The 21,134-nt window shown below is 42.1% G+C and overlaps 1 protein-coding gene across 3 annotated transcripts in view; it reads right to left on the bottom strand.

Moving 5' to 3' along the window:
* Window positions 1-309: 309 nt before the first annotated feature.
* The window catches only part of LOC121329579 (brain-enriched guanylate kinase-associated protein-like), a 34,780-nt gene continuing 13,955 nt past the window's right edge, over window positions 310-21,134 (bottom strand). The window contains exons 2-8 of one of the 3 annotated variants that reach the window (XM_041275228.1): window positions 18,141-18,305; window positions 17,338-17,573; window positions 14,218-14,379; window positions 12,195-12,261; window positions 6,138-6,245; window positions 4,097-4,180; window positions 311-3,480 (exon numbers count right to left, since the gene is read on the bottom strand). In XM_041275228.1, coding sequence (XP_041131162.1) covers window positions 2,134-3,480; window positions 4,097-4,180; window positions 6,138-6,245; window positions 12,195-12,261; window positions 14,218-14,379; window positions 17,338-17,399 — 1,830 coding nt within the window. In that variant the 5' untranslated portion in view covers window positions 17,400-17,573; window positions 18,141-18,305 and the 3' untranslated portion in view covers window positions 311-2,133. Of the gene's footprint in view, window positions 3,481-4,096; window positions 4,181-6,137; window positions 6,246-12,194; window positions 12,262-14,217; window positions 14,561-17,337; window positions 17,574-18,140; window positions 18,306-21,134 lie in introns of those variants that run through there. The other 2 variants (XM_041275227.1, XM_041275229.1) reach the window with 2 other exon arrangements.

The following is a 21,134-nucleotide window of genomic DNA, read 5'->3' on the forward strand; positions in this document are numbered from 1 at the left end:
ACACCCTTCAATGCTATAGACTTTCTGTATGATCTGAACATACATTCTGTTGCTGGGTCCCTCGAAGGGCACAGAATACTTAGATACTGGTCCATATTAGACCGGTTTTAAGTGGATGTATTTAGACCAGCCACTGTTAAGATCATTAAAATAGACACCTAAGCTATTCCTCTGGCTTAAATTAGTTAAATTACAGGGCTCTGTGTGTTCAGGACTTGAATAAAAGACCAACTTCACTGTAACAGGCTAAAAGCAATTTACACTACAAATCTGACTACTACCCAGTGCAAGTGCTGCATTGATCTTTATTACGCATAGAAACAAAACAACAACAAAAAATACAGAAACATGCATAATAATGCAAATATAAAGAACAGCTGGATAATCCTTTCATGGTGAGACGATAATCAAATCTGAGGTAGTACAGGAAAGGGAAAACATTGGGAAGAGAAAGCAAAGAACATCATGGAGCAGGGAAATTAATACCAATCATGAAGTGAGAAATCTGCACACACACACACACACACAGACACACACTCTCACACAAGAAAAGGTTTTCAGTGTCTATGAGAAACTGTCCTTACGTTGCGGGTCATCAGCTCCTCTCGAGTGTATAAAACCACTACTGACCCCTGTGCTCTTTAAGGTGACATGGATAGATGAGATGCCTTGTGGAGAAGCAGCGACAGCGCTCCGGTTCCACTGTGAATCGATGAGGTCATGTGATGCACAGCCAGGTTGTCGATTCTCAGGGAAGCAGCGACAGTGAGGCCTGTGTAGGGAGGGACAGCGCTCCAGTTCCAAAGTGAATTGATGAGGTCATGTGATGCACAGCCAGGTCGTCGATTCTCAGGGAAGTAGAGATAGTAAGGCCCGTGCAGGGAGGGACGGTGCTCTGGTTCCACTGTCAATCAAAGTCATGCACAAAAGGCTTTACAGGAGACCCAGTCAGAGAACTGATTTGATCCACAGTATTACACAGAGGCATGACAACATCATAGCCAAGTATCAGTCAGGTATCTGGAGAAGACCCATGCAGATATCCTCAATAATATACACAAAAAAAAAAGAACGAAGATAATCATGGCCTGCCTAAAATCTCTGGATACCCAAGACTATACATTTATTTACACCACCTGTCTCAACGTTTGGAATCAGGAGCAGAACTGACGGGCTGTGCTGGCAACTGAAGCTATGACAGAATGCACAGAGAGGGTGGAATGGGCAACGTGCCTGTCTAATGAATCTCAGTGAAGAGCAACGAAGGGGTTAATGAAATCCACAGCAGTGTTGTTCAGACTGGACTGACTGGACAAAGCCCTGGTGTGTATTTAAAATACTCCCACAAGATTCCCCTGTTCAGCTACTGTTTCCAAAATGTGGATGGGTAGTGTATTATATATTAGGGATGTGACAGAATGGGACTTGAACCTTCATTTAAGGTGTCAGCCTTTTCTTTAGCCTTGTTTTTGCTTTATTTTAAAGGGAAAGGCACGTCTGAATCTTCTGCACATCCCTAATATATTGTGTAACAGTCGTTTGTTTTAAAGCTGGCTCCATATTTGCATTGTAACTGTGCCCTTGGTTTCTTTTATAACATCGATGTTATTGCTTTCACAATGCAATTTCACAGCACGCCTCTTGTGTTTCTCCTGATAAGACATTTTCTGTACAGAGCATTCAAAAATAAAAGCTGAACTGGGAATGCCAGGAATGCTCAACAAAGAAATTCAATCTTCAGAAAGTTACAGCCCTAACAATACCTCTGTAAAAAAACAACTCAATTATTTGAATGCACAGACTTAAGCATCTCTGAAGAAAATGAAATCTACTCAAAATGAAGACTGAGCAGTGATGATGAAGAGTTGCCAGTGCCCCAGCCTCTGGGTTAGGGGGAGCGTGCTTCGTTAGGTGTGTGTGCGTGTTGTGTGTCCTTTCAAACCACACTGTCACCACCCCATGCGTTTGGTTCCCTTAAACAGCTCCAGAGCTGCAGGTGTCAATTCTCCAGGTTATACGACCTCTGGAATTATTTTATGCCACCTAACGATTCCCCTAACTTGGGTTCTCTGCGGCACAAAGCACTGATTCAAAGCACGTGCTCTGTATAAGAAACTCTTTATAACAGACTGTTTAATTCAGCAATGTCCCATACAGCTGAGCCTTCGTGAGACTGTCCTTCCTGCAGAGTCCCGGGGTGCCAAATCTTTGGAACTCTGGAGATTTTTGTCTTAGAGTGGAAGGGGAATCGTGCTCCATGCTGTAGTGCTGGAGATCCAAAACCTCCAGTGAACTTTGGTTTAATGATTCAGCTGAGCTGTTTGGGCTCACGTCGACATATTCATTTTTCACACTGCTGGTGCTGCCTTTATCCTTTGAGCTCCCGTGAAACAAGCTCCTTTCAGACTTCTGGTCATCCTCCTTCTGTCTGTACATCTGCATCTTCTCCTGTGACCGGAGACCTATTTTGCGCTCCAGGCTGGGGCTTGTTGGCATGAAGCAGGCAGGGTCCATGATCCGGCTCTGATACACATCTTCTCCTTCTTGGAAGCTGCTGTAGAGGTGACCCAGCTTGCTCTTGGCAGGTCCGATCGCGAAGTGCTGCTCCGAGAAGCTGTAGGGTGAGACCCTGCCTGGGTTCCTGTAAGAATATGCGTTGACGTCCTCCACGCTCAGCTGCCTCCAGCGTCTAGACAGGTCCTCCTCGGGGATGTGGACAGGGCTCCTGCTGTCGCCGTAGAGTGGGTGGGGGGAGGCCATGCTCGGGGAGTGGAAAGGCTCGCTGAAGCATGTAGGGACAGTCCTGGTGTAAACAGGTGAGGAGTCGTTCTGGTGGCCCTGCGCCATGTGCTGGAAACTCCTGGACTTGGGGAAGCCAGGGCTGTCCTTCTCATAGGACGAGCTGCTCTTCCTGTCGTAGTTCTCGTCCCTCCAGTCCATGTAAAGAGCTCGGTGGGGCGAGGAGAGGGTGCTGCTTGCGCCATGGCCCTTCTCATCGGATTGCGCGCTGAAGCTGGAGTAGGAGCTGGAGGGGGGCAGGGAGGGGGTGAACTCGTTGAAGGGCTCGTGCGAGAAGCTCAGCTGGAAGCCGTCCTCCTCGGTGGTGCTGTCTGTGGAGTTCTGTGGCCGGAACCTCTCGGGGTCTCTGACATGCAGATCCACACTCTGCCTCCTCTCCCTCATCCGCTCGTCGGGGCAGTACAGGGCTGTGTCACTGCGGTACAGGTCTGACTTGTACGCGCTTCTCTGGTTCAGCTTCTCTGCGCTCCCCATGCTGTTGTATGCAAAGTTCCCTTCCTTGGACAGCGGGCTGGAAGAGTGTGAACCAGGCATGCTGTTGGGCGCTGGCTTTTCCAGGAGCTTGGCGATAACAGAAATAGGAACACTGTCAGAGTAGGGAGAGTGACAGAGGGGCAACGAGATGCCACAGCCATGCTTCTCCATATGGGTGCTCACTCGCTCCTGAAATTCACTCGGTAACTGTGATAAAAGAGAGGAAAGAAATACAGCTCTAAATAAACAGACCTGGGAGTCAAACTCGCCCCAAACTCTAGTAGATGCCTCTAATGGAGTCCTGTCTATATAGGGTCCAGTCCTAGACTGTAGAGGTTAGCAGCAGTACACCCATTCCACAGAAGAGCATGCACATCAAACCTGTTTAAAGACAGACAGGTAGCTTCTAATCATCCAGCAGATGGCTCTGTTTGCATAATGCACACATTTGCATTAACCATAAAGGTTTTTTATTATTATTATTTAATGATGTGTTTATCTTGCAGCTTAGTACACTTTAAGAAATGTGTTGCTTTCAAGGAAATCATGTCTTTAGCACAGTCCGCTCCATTACCCACATCTCTCAAGGAATATTTAGTGCACATAATTGCATCTCGTTTTTCGTGACTCAAGTGCTATATGTGACTATATTTGTTACAGCATATTAACTACAGCTTGTATGTTTTATTGGTCAAATAATTCCTGAAAATTGTTCTCAATGGGTTAAGCTGGTTAAATAAATAAAGGGATTGCTGACTGACTGATTGATTGACGAATCTGACAGCAATGTGAAAATTGAAGGCAAGTAAAGAGAAAGATTCACCTCTGAGAGTTTGTGGGCTCTGTAATGGGATTTGCTACACTGAAACAGCTGAGCAGCCACATTGCAGTCTTTCCTGTAGAGCTCCTGAAAAGAGAAGAGGCACGAATACCAGCACAGAGAAGGGACTAACCTTATCCCTAACTCTAACGCTTTACTCTCATCAGCACAGAGAAGGGACTAACCTTATCCCTAACTCTAACGCTTTACTCTCATCAGCACAGAGAAGGGACTAACCTTATCCCTAACTCTAACGCTTTACTCTCATCAGCACAGAGAAGGGACTAACCTTATCCCTAACTCTAACGCTTTACTCTCATCAGCACAGAGAAGGGACTAACCTTATCCCTAACTCTAACGCTTTACTCTCATCAGCACAGAGAAGGGACTAACCTTATCCCTAACTCTAACGCTTTACTCTCATCAGCACAGAGAAGGGACTAACCTTATCCCTAACTCTAACGCTTTACTCTCATCAGCACAGAGAAGGGACTAACCTTATCCCTAACTCTAACGCTTTACTCTCATCAGCACAGAGAAGGGACTAACCTTATCCCTAACTCTAACGCTTTACTCTCATCAGCACAGAGAAGGGACTAACCTTATCCCTAACTCTAACGCTTTACTCTCATCAGCACAGAGAAGGGACTAACCTTATCCCTAACTCTAACGCTTTACTCTCATCAGCACAGAGAAGGGACTGACCCTAACCCTGACCCTAACCCTAACCCTAACCCTTTACCCTAACCCAAACAGCGTTCTTCATAGAAACTGATCTCAATGAGCATGCTATTCCAGTCCTCTCCTCCCCTCCCTCCGCTACCAGGTTCCTGTGTAAACACAGCACCAAGTGTAACAGCAGACCATAACTCCAGAATCTCTCAATCATTTAGTAGCAACCAGTGGCATTCACATTGTTGAGAAATGAACAAGCCTGTGTGTGGCCTGTGTTGTGCTGAGGAGAGTCCACCTCCCTGCCTATCACTCATCATGGGCTCAGCATTGTCAACTTAAAAGACTTGCTTCCCTGACGCTGTTCGAATGACAAACCCAGTTACATCAGATGTGCTACAATGTATCTCACAGTTCATGTGTATTGATGACAGCTGTCAATAAATCTCTGGCATTATCCCAACTGGCAGAACGGTTAGCAGTGCTGATTGAGCACGCAACTCTCAAAAAAACATTGCAGTTGGGTCTTGGGGTCAAATATTTGTACTGGTTTACACTAGGCATTTCGTTCTAGCTGGGGTATGTTTGCAGAAAGCAAGACCCTTTAAAATTCCATGCACTGCCATTTTGAAGATATGAAATACTAACTCTTGGAAGGCATGCCTGGACTGTAGCATGCACAAGAAATCACTAACCAGAGACAAATCCAACCCTAACAGAAAATGGAAAGCTGCCTTCGCTCCCTGCTAGTTCCCAGCTCGGCGTGGAAATGAACTCCTCTGAAACACACTGTGACGTGAGGGCAATGGGGGCAAAGGTGTGCTCTGCAGCTTTCAATTGCATGTCTGTAACTCAGCAGCAGGGAATGAAAGGTGCATTTTAGCAAGGCTTTTGACTGCTGAGGCACATCAGAGTCTGATCACAGCAAAGAAGGGAGCAGCTAAAGGAACATGCTGGGCTGCTTCATTGGGACTGAATATATATATTGAAAAATCATCAGTCAAAGACATTTTGGAGCTGGGCTGCAACACTCTATGGGAAAGTCTCCAGGATATTACATACATGGAGGGTTTACAATATAAACGATGCACCCATTTTGTTAATAAATGTGTCAGACGGTGGCTGGCAACACAGGATATTGCAGAGTGCGTTAAATAAAGATTAAAGGCAGAGATCCGAAAAGTTGAAACCTCTCCCGTACGGCTGCATTTACATTGTGAGCCTATATAATCTAATATAATTGTGCTGAATGAATCCCGGTTCCTCCTGATGATTTGTTATATGTTCTGGTTGGAAAACAATACGATACCAGGTCAATATGGGGGGTGAAAGTGCATTGAAAATGAGTTGAGAGCCTGGTTTCCATACTCACATTATCCTCCCGGAGTTTATCGATGGTTATCTTGGCTTCCATGAGGTGATTATTCAGAACAATGATCTCGTGGCTCAGAGCTCTCTTGTCGTCATCGTCGCGCTGTGACTGGAGGAGTGACAAGACAAATCATTTCATTTTAAAGGGAATACAAAAGGTTTGCTGAAATAAAAAGAAAACAGGTGTCAGCAACAACAAAAGAGAGATGTGGCATTTTAAATGAAAAGGAGACAGAAACCGTTTCTGCTGCTTTGAATTGTGTTCTGTAAACGACTGTCGCGGAGTCAAGGGACTGGCTAATACAGCACTCTCAATGCAGGCCCAAGCAGCCCATATAGACCTGCTAGTATCTGCAATTACACAGATCTCATCCGTACAGGCAGCCCAGCTCTGACGAGAACACAATTTCTTGGAAATCGTGGGGTTTGCAGGCTCTACGATAGTTGCAGTCTTCCACAAATATTCTGCATCTATGTCATCATTAGAATGATCTTAAACAGACTGCTAAAGTGACCCTTAATACAGAACTCTGTTGTACAAGTCCAGTTTTGTTAAATGAACAGATGTTTTGTCTCCGACAAACAGCAGGAGTTAATTAAAGTCTGGAGTCCAGGTTTTGAAAATGTGGCTCAATAAAAAGTCTCATGTAGTTTGTTTGACTGTTTCTAATGATTCTACTGACAAAAATGCCTGATATATTAGAACATAAGAACATAAGAAAGGTTACAAACGAGAGGAGACCATTCGGCCCATCTTGATCATTTGGTTGGTCAAGCAGCTTCTTAAAGGATCCCCGGGTGTCAGTTTCAACAACATTACTGGGGAGTTGGTTCCAGACTCCCACAATTCTCTGTGTAAAACACTGGCTCCTGTTTTCTGTTCTGAATGCCCCTTTCTCTAATCTCCATGTGTGAGCCCTGTTAATACAGAAGTGCTGAACCCAGGCATTGTTTGATATGATTCTGTTTACTTGATTTACATTTTTAAAAGCCATTGTTAATAGAAACACTAAACATACAAGATGCTCCTCAGAACACTCTGCAGAGATCTACCTCACATTTCTGCAGTTTTTTTTGCATTTTTTCTGCCGTGGTAAAATAAAGTGGTGAACTTTTACAAGGGCTACGGTCCACTGGTTTAACTGCAGCACCAACAGGGCAACACTGAGCCTATCATTTGTAGGGGGAGAGCCCTATTCTGATTTCGACAGCAAACTCCCAAACGTTTCTTCTGTTCTGTTAAAGCTAACGCTGCCCTAAGCTCTTCAGACTGGGCACTCGTATTCCACGTCACTGAAGGTGTGCCACACTGCCTCCAACCATCTCTATTGTTCTCTTTTAGATAAGAGGCTTTCACTAAGCAAACAGCTGTGATACATGCCAGACCAAGGCTGACAAATGAATTAGTTCTGTATATTAAAATACAGGACAGCTACAGACACCCTTTCATTCAATTCTGTCTGAACCCCCTCCAGCTATACCCCATTCATTTAGCTTCTTATTCAATATTCATTGGATTGCCATGGCAACCTCTCAGGCAGCACAAAAAGGTGGACTGGTTGAACATATACATACATATCTATCTATCTATCTATCTATCTATCTATCTATCTATCTATCTATCTATCTATCTATCTATCTATATGTTTATCTTTATTAAATCATTGATTGCTAATTTGCTTGTTATGTAAATGGATACAAATGTAAGTAGACAGACCATTTGGCCAATGCCTTCATCACACACACTGATAAAGACAGCTATACTAATGTGCTAAGCAGCGGAGGTCTTTTGATACCATCAGTCACTACGCATTGATAATAACCATGTAATGACAATGTTGCACCTCACTGAAGCATTCTTATTACAGTGTTGCCTCATAATTATTAAAGTATTACAAACAAGATTGTGGAACAGTCGTTTGCAAAGAATTCCTCTGTGTGTCCTTTGCTGATTGTACAGAAAGACCATTCCAGGTGTACCTGCCCTTCTGTGCTTTATTGAAAGAGAAGTTTTACGCTTCTTAAATGCATTTATATATTTATTAAACACATATATATTTATATTGATCTTGTTATATCAGCCCTAGTAATAAAGTAAAGCGCCACCAGTTTTAATGCCCTTGTGTATGCTGAAAAAAAATCCAATCCGCCTGCACGCTGTCTTTAATAAATCAACTGGAGATTACAATCTGAGACGAGCCCCACAAGATCATTAGAGATAAGTGCCCCCATGTTTCACACATATGTCATATGGAATCTATAAGATATAGATTTTTCTTCTGCAAAGGGATATTCATCTTAGTTTCCTTGTTGCAGCCAAATCTGACTGCAAACTTTTTAGTCTTAGACTCTATCTTTCTATCAAGAAGATGCATTTGATTTGCAGATTTGATCCAAATCAGGCATTAATGTTTCTACTCAGCAAGGTCCGAGCCAATACGTTTCTGCTATTGTCTGCTTTCAGTGAATCGGGATCAGCGTTTTCTAGATGTGTGAGATGCTTCACGGGTTATTACCATGGCTGTAGATGCAGATGCAGCAGCTTGCGAGCGAGTGTGTCTGTGCGTAATGTGTCAGTCTGTCACTGGCACTGATGTGTCATTGAATGATGCTGGAAAACGAAACTTGTGAACCCATTTTCACAACAGTATATAATTCTATTGTATTGTCCCTGTTCAAACCTATAACTTAGCATGTTATTACAATAGCAATATCCACGTGGATAGACAGCCTCACACCTCATGAAAAAAATACAGATGGTATTAATTGTCAGTTTATTCTGTGCTGGGGCTGCACTGAAGCAAATCCACAAATCAGATTTCAAAAACATATATTTTTAAAATGATTATTATTATAATTATTATTGTTCAAACCTTTTTTTTTTTCAATATAAGACCCAGCAACATTTTTTAATTAAATTAACACCTGCTGATAAAATGATTGCTCTTCAATAGCTGGGGGCATAATTGGAAAATAAATGCCTAGCTAAGCAGTGGGACGTGCATTTCATGGGACGTGCATTTCATGGTTCAGCACTTAACTCTAGCTCATAATCATCTGCAGCCTATCATTCTCTGTCTGAACAGAAGCGTCTTACTCCACTTCTCTGATAGTCTGTACAGAGGCAGCTTTAAATAGAAATTAATAACCCTTTCATCAGCAGTTATTAGACAGCATTTCTTTTGACAAGCCATTGCCCACAGCTGGAAATGAAACACAGCAGCTTTTATACAGCGCTGTTGTCTAACCCGCAGCATGACGGGCTCCTGAGCAACCTTATAACTGGCTGCCTCTATCCCAGCTCCTCTGCAAAGAGCAGGTCAGGTGCTGGTATGAGATTCAAACATTTATTTATTTCAGATAACGGAGAGGTTGTGAGAGGCTCTCCACAACGGGATATGATTGCAAATCAAAAAGGATGTCTAGTGCTTGAGTGAATAACCCCTCTTCCTTACGCAGACAGCCTCCTGCTTGAACATCTTATTGATTGACTGTTTATTACATTCTGCTGCTCGGGCCTGGCTCACTTCATGGAAATGGATTTCCAAAGGGAGAAGGGGCTTTGTGATCCAGCACAGCCCGTGCCATGTATCACAGCTTGAGAGGGCTGAGCTGCTTGCTTACCACCACAAGGATTCCATAGTTATAGAGTAAGAGGGGTTCCGAAGGGTGAAAAGCATCTTGGGTAGAATAAAAGACCAGGTTTGTACAATCACTTCCCGAAGACCAGTCAACAAAATATTACTGTTACTACTACTACTACTACTACTAATAATAATAATAATAATAATAATAATAATAATAATAATAATAATAATAATCATCAACACATTTAGTACAGCTACAATTTTTAAATATCATCATCTAGAGTTTCAGACTATTTTCTAACTTTAATAGTTAATGCAGTCGTTACCGTCTTGGATCGGTGCTTTCCTGAAGAGTTTCTAATTCAGTTAATCTGAAAAGTGCGTTAGTCTAAATCATTCAAAAAGATCCCTTCATGGAGTTTAACACACCCTCACAAGCACTGCAGAGGGTAACGCAACCCAAACTCTAAACCTGACACTGAACCTAGCCCTGACCCTAACCCTAGTCCCATCTTCACACGCACCGAAGAGGCTAACCTAACCCTAACCCTGACCCTAACCCCAGCCCCATCCTCGCACGCACTGCAGAGGCTAACCTAACCCTAACCCTGACCCTAACCCCAGCCCCATCCTCACATGCACTGCAGAGGCATGTGCTTACTGATTTACTGTTAGATGTTTGGTTTTCATAACATTGACATACAAAGAGCCTATTTTATTGATCCAAGCAGTGGCGGTATTTAGATCGGCCGCTGTTTCAATCAAGTGAGCAGACCTCTTCATCTTGTCATACAATACAAAACAGATTACAGCACTAAGTGTAAATTACATGGTAAAAAAACATCAGTGGTTGGGTCCCACAATTGCAAATTGCAAAGTGAAAGCCCATTGACTGATAGGCTTTATTTATATCATCCTCACTTAAGAACAGCACAGAGCAAGGGCTCTTTAATGTTCGTGGGGTTGCTCAGATATTGTCCATCTGGTTCACAATAATAGTGCTTTAACAAGGTTTCATGAAAAGCCAAATTGCTCGTGGCATCGATCGTGCCCCTCTCTGATCACGTAATTGCTTTCGCAGCCTGAGGAGTGATCGGATAGCGCTGATAAGCTGTGTGCAGATAGTAGCAGCGCCTTTTGATACTGAAAGACAGAATCAATATTGAATCCGCTCTTTCCATCCTATTATTCAATTCAATTTTCCATTTCCAATCTCAAGGCGCAATCCTGGACCAGCAGTCTATAGGAATTAGGATCCTCGATAGATTGGGTGCTTCTGACTAGCATGCTGATATGAAATCTTGGGCCTTCAGGTGGGAAGTTGACACTTGCTAAGAGAGCCATCAGACCTTTTCAATTTAACTCATTAAACATTTCCTTAGTTGTTTTTTAAGTGAAAAAAGTGAATCCATGCCTGTCCCCTGTAATAGTGAAAGACCCTTTCCCTGGTCTAGAAAATGAGAGCGTTCCGTTCAGAGTTTAACACACTCTGCTCCCTTGCAATGTCTATTTCACGCTAAAGTAAGGATCATTTATTTTTCTCACATTTTATTCATTTATAATAATTAACGATTCACAAGTAGAAACAGGAGCATGCTCTAGAAGACAGCACGTGATTTCACATTTGATTCTTGTGATGATCTGCTAAATGCTATTCCAATCTAGATGGTAATCAGAGTTCTGGATCATTGACTGCAGCCGGTCCCACTGCGGTCTCTTCACTTTTAAGTGTGCAAAATTATCATCAAAGTTCACCGAGCTTTGCCACTGACACGCACTGTGCAGCTTAACTACTCTGTTCACTTCTCACTTGCTTTTTGGCGACAAGTTTTTTCTTTATTACTATAGAAGTACAATGCTATTAAAATACAGAGATAATACAGATGCATGTTTTTTTTTCAAATTGTGTGGCTGAATAAACACAGCATTAACTATTCACACTAAAACATACAGTAAGAGCTTGCCTTGTCAATCGAATAGCTAGTATTTGTCATTCAATAAACAATGCGTCCAATGATTGGGAAGGAAATGGTTTATATGTTACGTCGATCCATTACGTCTCTGCTGAGTGCCACTTCACCTCCTCCTCCCTAGCCTCCACCTGCTTTTTGGATTTGTCTAACGGGAGGGCAGCTATCCTGCCCCCCTGCCGTTGGCTTCCCTGCAGTCAGCCACTTATCTGCAAGCTAATTTATGGGCAGGGGTACCTCGAAAGAAGAGGCCAAAGAATGTAGAGTAAAATATGTCTAATGAGGTCATGTTGTCTAATCTTAATAAATAATCTATTGCATGAGTTTCCTGAATGAACTGCAGGTGCTGTGCATTGGCTCTGTGTTGTGAACAGCAACTGTTTTAACTGCAGCGCATTTGCATTTCAATGGGATACAGCAGCAAGATGAGCTTGTGAGGTGCCAGCTCCATGTTGCACTGCCAGCACTTCCTCTCTTTACTATAGCAGTCTGTCCACCTACCGTCCGGTGGATTTTTTCTTCCAGTTCCTGATTAATCCTCTGTAAGGTTGAATAGCTGTTTTGGATCCTGAAAGATATTAATGTTAGAAACCTGTGTGTTACTCAGTTGTAAAAGGATGATGTCCACAGAGCCTCAGAGGAGCTCTGCAGAAAAGATTAACTGGCTTCTCTTTCTGAATGAAACAAACAGACACGACATGTGAAAGCAGGCAGGTATTTGTTTTATAGCTGAACGTGTAAAGATTCATTTGTGTTTCGCTGCTTTAGTGGAACACTGCATTATTTAACAAGCACATGGCATTGCATCCATTCATTATTTAACAAGCACATGGCATTGCATCCATTCATTATTTAACAAGCACATGGCATTGCATCCATTCATTATTTAACAAGCACATGGCATTGCATCCATTCATTATAACAAGCACATGGCATTGCATCCATTCATTATAGAACTGATTGGGGGGGGGGTCTCTGTCTTTGCTACAAGAGCAATTAAAGCAGGACAACTAAGGATGCATTGATGAAAAAGCAGCACAGAAACCCATCTTTGAATTGAACCGATTTTATAATTCCAGCCCGGTGCCCATTCGCCCCTGGAGAGAGAGCCAGAGCGAGAGCTTTTAATTAATACAACTGGCTACCTCTCTAATCCTTTTGCTACCTAAAACACCACAAAGTACTTAATCATCCCACCATTTAGAACTTTCTCTACAAGTGCAGGGGAAGCAGTGAAGTTAAAGTGAAAAAGGACATAAGAGGGAAAACACATGCATAGGACTGCATGCTGATTAATGACTTCTGGTTCATATAATTAAACATTGATTTTGGTAAGTGGATTCTGAGCACATGCACTTCATTTTGTAATTTATTTTAAAAGCACGAATTTGCTCTGCTGATGTATCTGAGTCATACTGTTTTCACAGTTTTAGTTCCAGAGCTTTACTAAAAGATCATGTGGAGACATACCCTCCTATGTGTAGATCACACTTTACATGAAGTGTCTCTAATTACTGTGTGTTTACATAGGAGTTGATAATTGATAAGGTGTCAATGCAGTCAGTGACAAACGTTTCAACTAAACAAGCCTTTTGCAACATCTGCAGTGGAAATGTTTGTCATTGAATTTATACACGTTTATATTTTCCTAGAACACAGAGCTGTAAGTTCAGTGAGTGGGGTCCAGAGTACTGTGGTATTGTTTAGCTGGATGTGTTGAGGGGTCTCTTCATGTGCTCAGATCAGTGTGGTTCCTCAATGCTGACTCTAGAGTACTGTAGTGTGTTGAGGGGTCTATCCAGTGTGCTCAGATCAGTGTGGTTCCTCACTGCTGACTCTAGAGTACTGTAGTGTGTTGAGGGGTCTCTCCAGTGTGCTCAGATCAGTGTGGTTCCTCACTGCTGACTCTAGAGTACTGTAGTGTGTTGAGGGGTCTCTCCAGTGTGCTCAGATCAGTGTGGTTCCTCACTGTTGACTCTAGAGTACTGTAGTGTGTTGAGGGGTCTCTCCAGTGTGCTCAGATCAGTGTGGTTCCTCACTGCTGACTCTAGAGTACTGTAGTGTGTTGAGGGGTCTCTCCAGTGTGCTCAGATCAGTGTGGTTCCTCACTGCTGACTCTAGAGTACTGTAGTGTGTTGAGGGGTCTCTCCAGTGTGCTCAGATCAGTGTGGTTCCTCACTGCTGACTCTAGAGTACTGTAGTGTGTTGAGGGGTCTCTCCAGTGTGCTCAGATCAGTGTGGTTCCTCACTGCTGACTCTAGAGTACTGTAGTGTGTTGAGGGGTCTCTCCAGTGTGCTCAGATCAGTGTGGTTCCTCACTGTTGACTCTAGAGTACTGTAGCGTTTTGAGGGGTCTCTCCAGTGTGCTCAGATCAGTGTGGTTCCTCACTGCTGATCTAGAGTACTGTAGCGTGTTGAGGGGTCTCTCCAGTGTGCTCAGATCAGTGTGGTTCCTCACTGCTGATCTAGAGTACTGTAGTGTGTTGAGGGGTCTCACCAGTGTGGTTCCTCACTGCTGACTCACCGGTGAAGCTTCTCTGTGAGTTTCTCCAGCTCCTCCTGTGCCCGTCGCAGCTCGATCTCGAGATACTGCCGGGTGGCGTCGCACTCAGACTCCAGGAGCTCCAGCTTGTGGGTGGTGTAGGACAGGCGTTTCCGCAGGTCCTCCTTCTGCTCCTGAAGGGAACTGCAGCCGGGAGAGGAAGCCAGACTGATCATCGACCAGGGATTTGCAAACAGTGACCCCTCCTCCCATCTGAACCAGCGCAGCAGTCGGGTAAGACAGGGATTCTCAATGGCATTACCCATCCTGACCCTCAGTCATCACGTCTACAATCACCCCTTGCTGTTAAACAATGCTGCATGCTTTTAGCACAGGCATTTGAAATAAATATACAACAGAGAGCTGCAAGTATTACATTCCAAATAGCATCATGCAAAAAAACAACAACAGCGATGGTCTGATGGTGCTGAACAAAGGACTGTGACAGGAAGCAGTTTACAGTGTGTCTCAAATTACTGTGTATTTACATAGTAGTTACTTAGTACTGTTACTATGCATAATTACAATGTGCCATTTTGTCTGCATGATATAACCCTAACCCTTTTCTGATAGAATTGTGTACTTACAGTACATATATAGCACAAAAAGACTTCACATTAAGTACATTGTAACTATGCATAATAGCACTGAAATGCTGGGTAAGCACACCTGTGTTCACTAAGTAAATGTGAATCCACATAATTCTTTAAATGTGAATTCTATGTGAATCCACAGTAATCAGAGGCTGAAAGTGTTGCCTGCACTGTGTGTCTGGGTTGCAGTCAAGGCTTGCTAGCAGAAGGAATAGCACCGGCAGGACACATGAAGTGCAGTTAAGCACCTGGGAGCACATGTATATTCTTAAACAAATAGAGACATAAAGGGTATAGTCACCCAAGCTAAGAATATCACAGTGAAAAAGATTACGAGCACAAGCACCTAAAGCTGCTCCTGAGAGCCGAGACGCTGTCTCCCTGCTGTTCGACCCAACCCGAACCCAAACCCTAACCCTAACCCTAACCCTAACCCTAACCCTAACCCATTCCTGAATATTGACAATCGTAAGAAATGCTTTTAATAATCCTGATGTTATCATTTTGCTTTTCTAACTATTGTATAGTATACTGTATGCAATGCAGTATATGTTTTGTCTGTTTATTAATATTGTCTATGTGCATTTCATGTTTGCCACCAGAATAACAAAAGAAATGAATGACAAGCACAGATACATCTATAAATGAACTCCGAGCAGCAGGCAGGGAACTGAATAGCCGCAAATAAGCTTTTGTTGTTGTTCTCATCTCTGTAGATTTAATTTAGCTGGCTATTGTTTTACTGACTTGACATCAGGGAAGCGTGTTTTTTTAATGTATTTTTTCATAGAGGAAAACATTATACCGAGTGTGTGCAGCTATTGTTTTTTTGTAAATAAGTAGCTGAAATTGACACAGAGCTGTGCTGGGAGTTGAGGACTCTTATGAAGAGTCAAGTTCACATTCTGCAGCTGAACAGGATCAATGCACTGGCCCTTGCTTTGCAGCAGCATTAATAACTTTGGGGAAACTCAGCTATTGCCAGCGCTGCCCCAGGGCAGAAACATGCAAGTCTAATGGTTTTTGCATGGAAGGCCAATAGCAGCAGTGTGATTGCTGTAATAAGTGTACTGCTCTCTAACATAGCCTGCTCTGTGTACTGATGTGAACCGCATCATTCCCCTGGGGGATTCTGCTAAGGGAAATTCACCCCTTATTACATTATCAATATACTTCATGTATATGCAGTACAGCTGAAATCATTCGTTACAGCCTACTACTGACACACACACACACACACACACACACACACACACACACACACACACACACACACACACACACACGCAAGCACACACACACACACACACACACACACACACACACACACACACACTGGTGCACGCACACACACACACACACACACACACACACACACACACACACACACACACACACACACACACACACACACACACACACACACACACGCACACACACACACACACACACACACACACACACACACACACACACTGGTGCACGCAAGCACGCACACACACACACACATGCACGCACATGCACACACACAAACACACACACACACACACAGACACACACATGTAAGCACTCACACAAACACAGATACACAGACACACACACACACACACACAGACATGCACGCACGCACACACACACACACACACACACACACACACACAGACACACACACACACACAGTGGCTCAACAAGTGAAAGCAATAGAGCTTTCCTCTTTTCAGTTCCAGTCCCAAAGGGGAGGTTTAAACTCCTGACAAGAACTCCTAAGTTATTGTACCTGGCTGGGGAATCACCTGTTCACTTATAAGGAAGCTGGCTGTTCTGAAAATGAGAATATCAGCCAGTCAAAGAAAATGTCATTCTCCCCATTTACAAATCTACATTTGAATTCCCTGGCTCTTTAGGATTGTGGTTAAGATGCTCTCTTGGTCGTCAGTTCGTTGCTTATATATATTTTTTACATGAGAAAAATATATGGCACAGTGTAACTGGCGTGATGAAATGTGGTAAAGCATGAGAAACACATGCACTTTCAGTTAGATGTCACCTCCCCTTTCTTTGATGTCACCTCCTGTTCTCTGATGTCACTTCCCCTTTCTGTAACGTCACCTCCCCTTTCTCTGATGTCACTTCCCCTTTCTCTGATTTCACCTCCCCTTTCTCTGATGTCACCACCACTTTCTCTGATAATAATAATAATAATCTTTATTTTTATATAGCGCCTTTCATACTGGACCACCATCACAAAGCGCTTTACAAGATCCGAGACGATGATGTCACCACTCCGTTTCAGTCCCCTGGTTGCAGCCACATCTTTGCAATTCTCTGCCACTGGAAATATGTTGGATTTGTTCATTTTTGAAGAAGTAGAAAAACATACAGAACAAAGACATCTTGATGTATATATATATATATATATATTATGTATATATATATATATATATATATATATATATATATATATATATATATATATATATATATATATATTTGCTCACAGCTTTCTTACCTTTTTTTGTGATGCTTACGGGAGTTTTTTAGAGCCATTTTCCCGATATTTAATTTTTTCATGTTTTTTTTTTTTTTTTTGTTTTGTTTTTTGTTTTGTTTCACGAGACTTTACTTTGCAAACAGGAAGGAGATGTCAGAACTCTGCTCTAAACTCCGCCCCTTCATTCCCTCTTTCTGAAGAATAATGCTCTCTATGGTGACCCAGGAAGTAGTTTTCTTCCTGATGTGGTTGTCCTGCCAACAGAGTAAGAAAAACATGTTTCCAGTCACCAAAATAAATCCAAGTCCAGCTCTTTTTGTTATTAATATTATTTTGGTCAGTGGGTCTTTATAATGAAATGTCCTGGCTCTGGCAGAGTTCAAACCAGGTTTAGGGACTGTCAGAAGAGTAGCATTCTCCAATCTCAGGGAACGACCAGGACATATGGGGTCAGCACATCTTGAAGACAAGAAGGTCCAAGACCATGTAAGGCCTTATAGGAAATAATAATAATAATAATAATAATAATAATAATAATAATAATAATAATAATAATAATAGCATCAGTAATAAAACAAACTTGAATCAGATGGATGCAGTAATTGTATCAATTAAATATGTGATTAAAACCAAGATGAACTAAGATGAACATTTTTAATCACAAGATTAATCAAGATAATTTTTTTTTAATCGCTTGACAGCCCTAAGCAAATAATTGGGCACTCTAAATGTAAATAAAAATATATATATATATAACTTTGGAAAATAACGGATGTCATGAAAAAGGATAGTGTATTGAATGGAATGCATGGTTTTCATACCTTCAAAAGTTGAGGAAATCAAAAGCAAACTGGTTTTGCAGTTAATGTCACAGAGAGGGATTTGCGTGAGAGCTTCTTTCACGGGTGTGAGATGAAAGACAGAGGCACGTCTATGGGAGTCTCTCTGGGATTCGCTCCATGAAAAGTGGCTGAGATTTCCTCATGCTTTCAGCAGTGGGAGAAAGTAGAAAAACAAGAAGATATTGCACGGCAGAGCCTTTTCTTTTACTGCACACAACAGCATCAAGCAAGATGGAACATAACACAGAAATTGAGCTTTTTATTTCAAAGCAGACTTTCTTAAAAGGCGCGGGGAGCTAGAAAGCATGACGCTGCATCTTAAAAAAAAACACGGATTCTAGTTCTGAAAAAAAGGCCCCATTTAATTAACTTTTAGTTGGAAGAAAAGAGTTTGCAAAAATATAAATTCATGCAATCCACAGTGTAAATGTGAAAATGTGTGTTTATATATCAATTCGATTTGGTAGACGCATCATCGGAGATGAACCCGAATGGGATTCGCTCCACCTCATTGCAAAAAAGAAAATACAATTACTGTAAATGAGAACTCATTAACATACTCTGCATAGGAATGGATATTGAGATTGAGGACACAGTATCGCTTCCCAGTCCCAGTCTGTGCCATGTGATGAATCCCTATAATGCAGATTTGTTTAAATATTGGCACCTCTCTTTAATCAATACTGTGTGATGTTACATACTGATGTTTTAATGAATCCTGGCAGTCAGATTGTAGCGTTATGCAGGGAAAGTCTCAGTTACACTTTTTACAATAAAATGAGCAGGTATGTAAAACAGTAAAAACATCTGTGTAAATATTCAAGGTGTGACGAGTACTCGGTTCATAAGGTATCCATTACAATTATGGCAATTTTTACAAATACAATCATAAATACAATTTTTTACAAAGATCATATCTAGGGCTTCTTATTTTTGGTTTTAATCGATAAACCAGATAAAACACCTTCGATACAAAAAAATGTAATCGGTGGACAGCCAGAAAACACGGGAAAACACTGGAAAAACTGTGCAAGTGGTTAATCTATTCACGTTGACTTTACCCTTTTCCCATTAAAAAAATAAAACCTACTACAAAAATAATAATAAATATTTCCCAGTGCTACAGGGCAATGCCCCACCTTCCTGACTTGTATCTATCATTCATTCGTTCTGAATACTTTAAACCCGCCCCAACTACTGAGTGACAGCACATTCCTGCATTTCTATTGGAGACTCCACTTGTGAGATTTAAAACGAGATTACAATCAGGATGGAGGCTTGCTAGCGGGATTTAAATCCTTATTACAGTTAAGATACGGAGGATTTAAAACAGAATTGTGGCGAAATGTACAAAAATGCCTCCACAACCACAAAAACACAAAAACCCCAGAAGAATGCACCCAAGACCAGAGAGATTTCATTGTGGAAGACAGCAAAGGAAAGAAGGTATAGTACTGTCGAGTTACTATACATATTTTGAAACAAAAAAAAACTTTCAAGCATTTTTGAAAGTAACCAAAAACACTAATTTCATACAGTATATCAAAAACTAAAGCCCCGAAAAAAAATGAAAAGCAGAAGCCCTAATCATATCCCTCAGTCTTATGAAGCTCTTCTCTTTGTTGATTTAATACACCGAGAAGCATAACACCCTGGGAATGTGAAATCTAAAGCCTTAACTGACTTGAAAGGCTGGCGCTGGTCTCGTCTTCTTCACAAAGCAACCCAGCTGTATACTGCAGAGCAGTGTGGACAGAAACAAGTGCTACTGACAGCAGAACCCAGACAGCGGCTTTGCTTATTAATCCAGGTTAAATCTATTAGGCTTGCAGCTACCTTCTTGTTGCGTCTATGGACAGAATGTGGAGAGATCCTGTGCTCTTTATCAGCACTCCCTAATGATGGTTGTGCAAGTGCCAGTTAACTTATTATAGTGGTTGATGGCTGAAGGTGCTTTTATTCAATGTAAATCACTGAATATATTGTATGCATGTATCTATTCTGTGCAGGTACTGCATGATTGCAATGTATGTGAACTACAGTGCTCTCCTTTTATAAGGAGACACGGTCATGGCTTCCATTAACCCAATAATGCCATTCCACCAGCATCAACCCAGAAAATCCATGCTTGTGGGGTCTAATACAAGAGCAAGTGACTGATAGTTAATGTTCATAAATAATATTCATAAATCTGAGGGAACACAAAGCCACTTTGTGGCTTGGAACTTGGTTTCAGGAGACGAGGTTTCAGGCCCCTGCACGGCACACCAGGGGAGATGTGAGGTTTGATACAGCCAAGTTGCCTCAAACTAGGTCTCCTGGAACCAGGTCTCAAGCCACTATTCCTGAAGTGGCTTTGTGTTCCCTCAGCTTAATATGTCTTAGATATATTGCTTTTTTATGTTGGGTGTTGTTTTTCTAAAGTACCATAGATATGGTAGTTCCTTTCCTGGGTTTATCTACTACTGTAAGTAAATGCAGCTCCCAGTACATTTAATGTAATTTCCAGCTGGGTTTGTCAGCCCAGATAGGATTGTCATCGTTCTGCTGCAAGACCTGCAGCAGCCCCATTGTTTATCCCAGTGCTGTCAGTCTTCTAAACAACATGCCATTGTTTCATTGCTGCACTGAGACAACTGCTAATTGCAGACGAAAAGAACAAGAACTAATAGCACAGTGTACGCTGTCATGCTGGAATTAATACAACAAAACCCAGCTTTACCAGAAAATCAACCTCCTTTTTTATCTTGCTTTTACTCATTGATAAATGATACTTGGCTTACTTTTGGTAAATCTCCTTTCCTCCTCTTTCACCATCTACATGTCCATTATTACATGTATTATCACTTTATTATATGTAAAGAGTTAGCATCTCAGCCCATTGAAAGAAAAGGAAAGGAAAGGGCTGGACGAGACGTGCAAGCCGCTTGGTTCAGAGACAATCGTCTTATCGTTCAACTGAAGAACACGCTC

The sequence above is a fragment of the Polyodon spathula genome, chromosome 17, assembly GCF_017654505.1.
Source record: "Polyodon spathula isolate WHYD16114869_AA chromosome 17, ASM1765450v1, whole genome shotgun sequence".
Lineage (NCBI taxonomy): Eukaryota > Metazoa > Chordata > Actinopteri > Acipenseriformes > Polyodontidae > Polyodon > Polyodon spathula.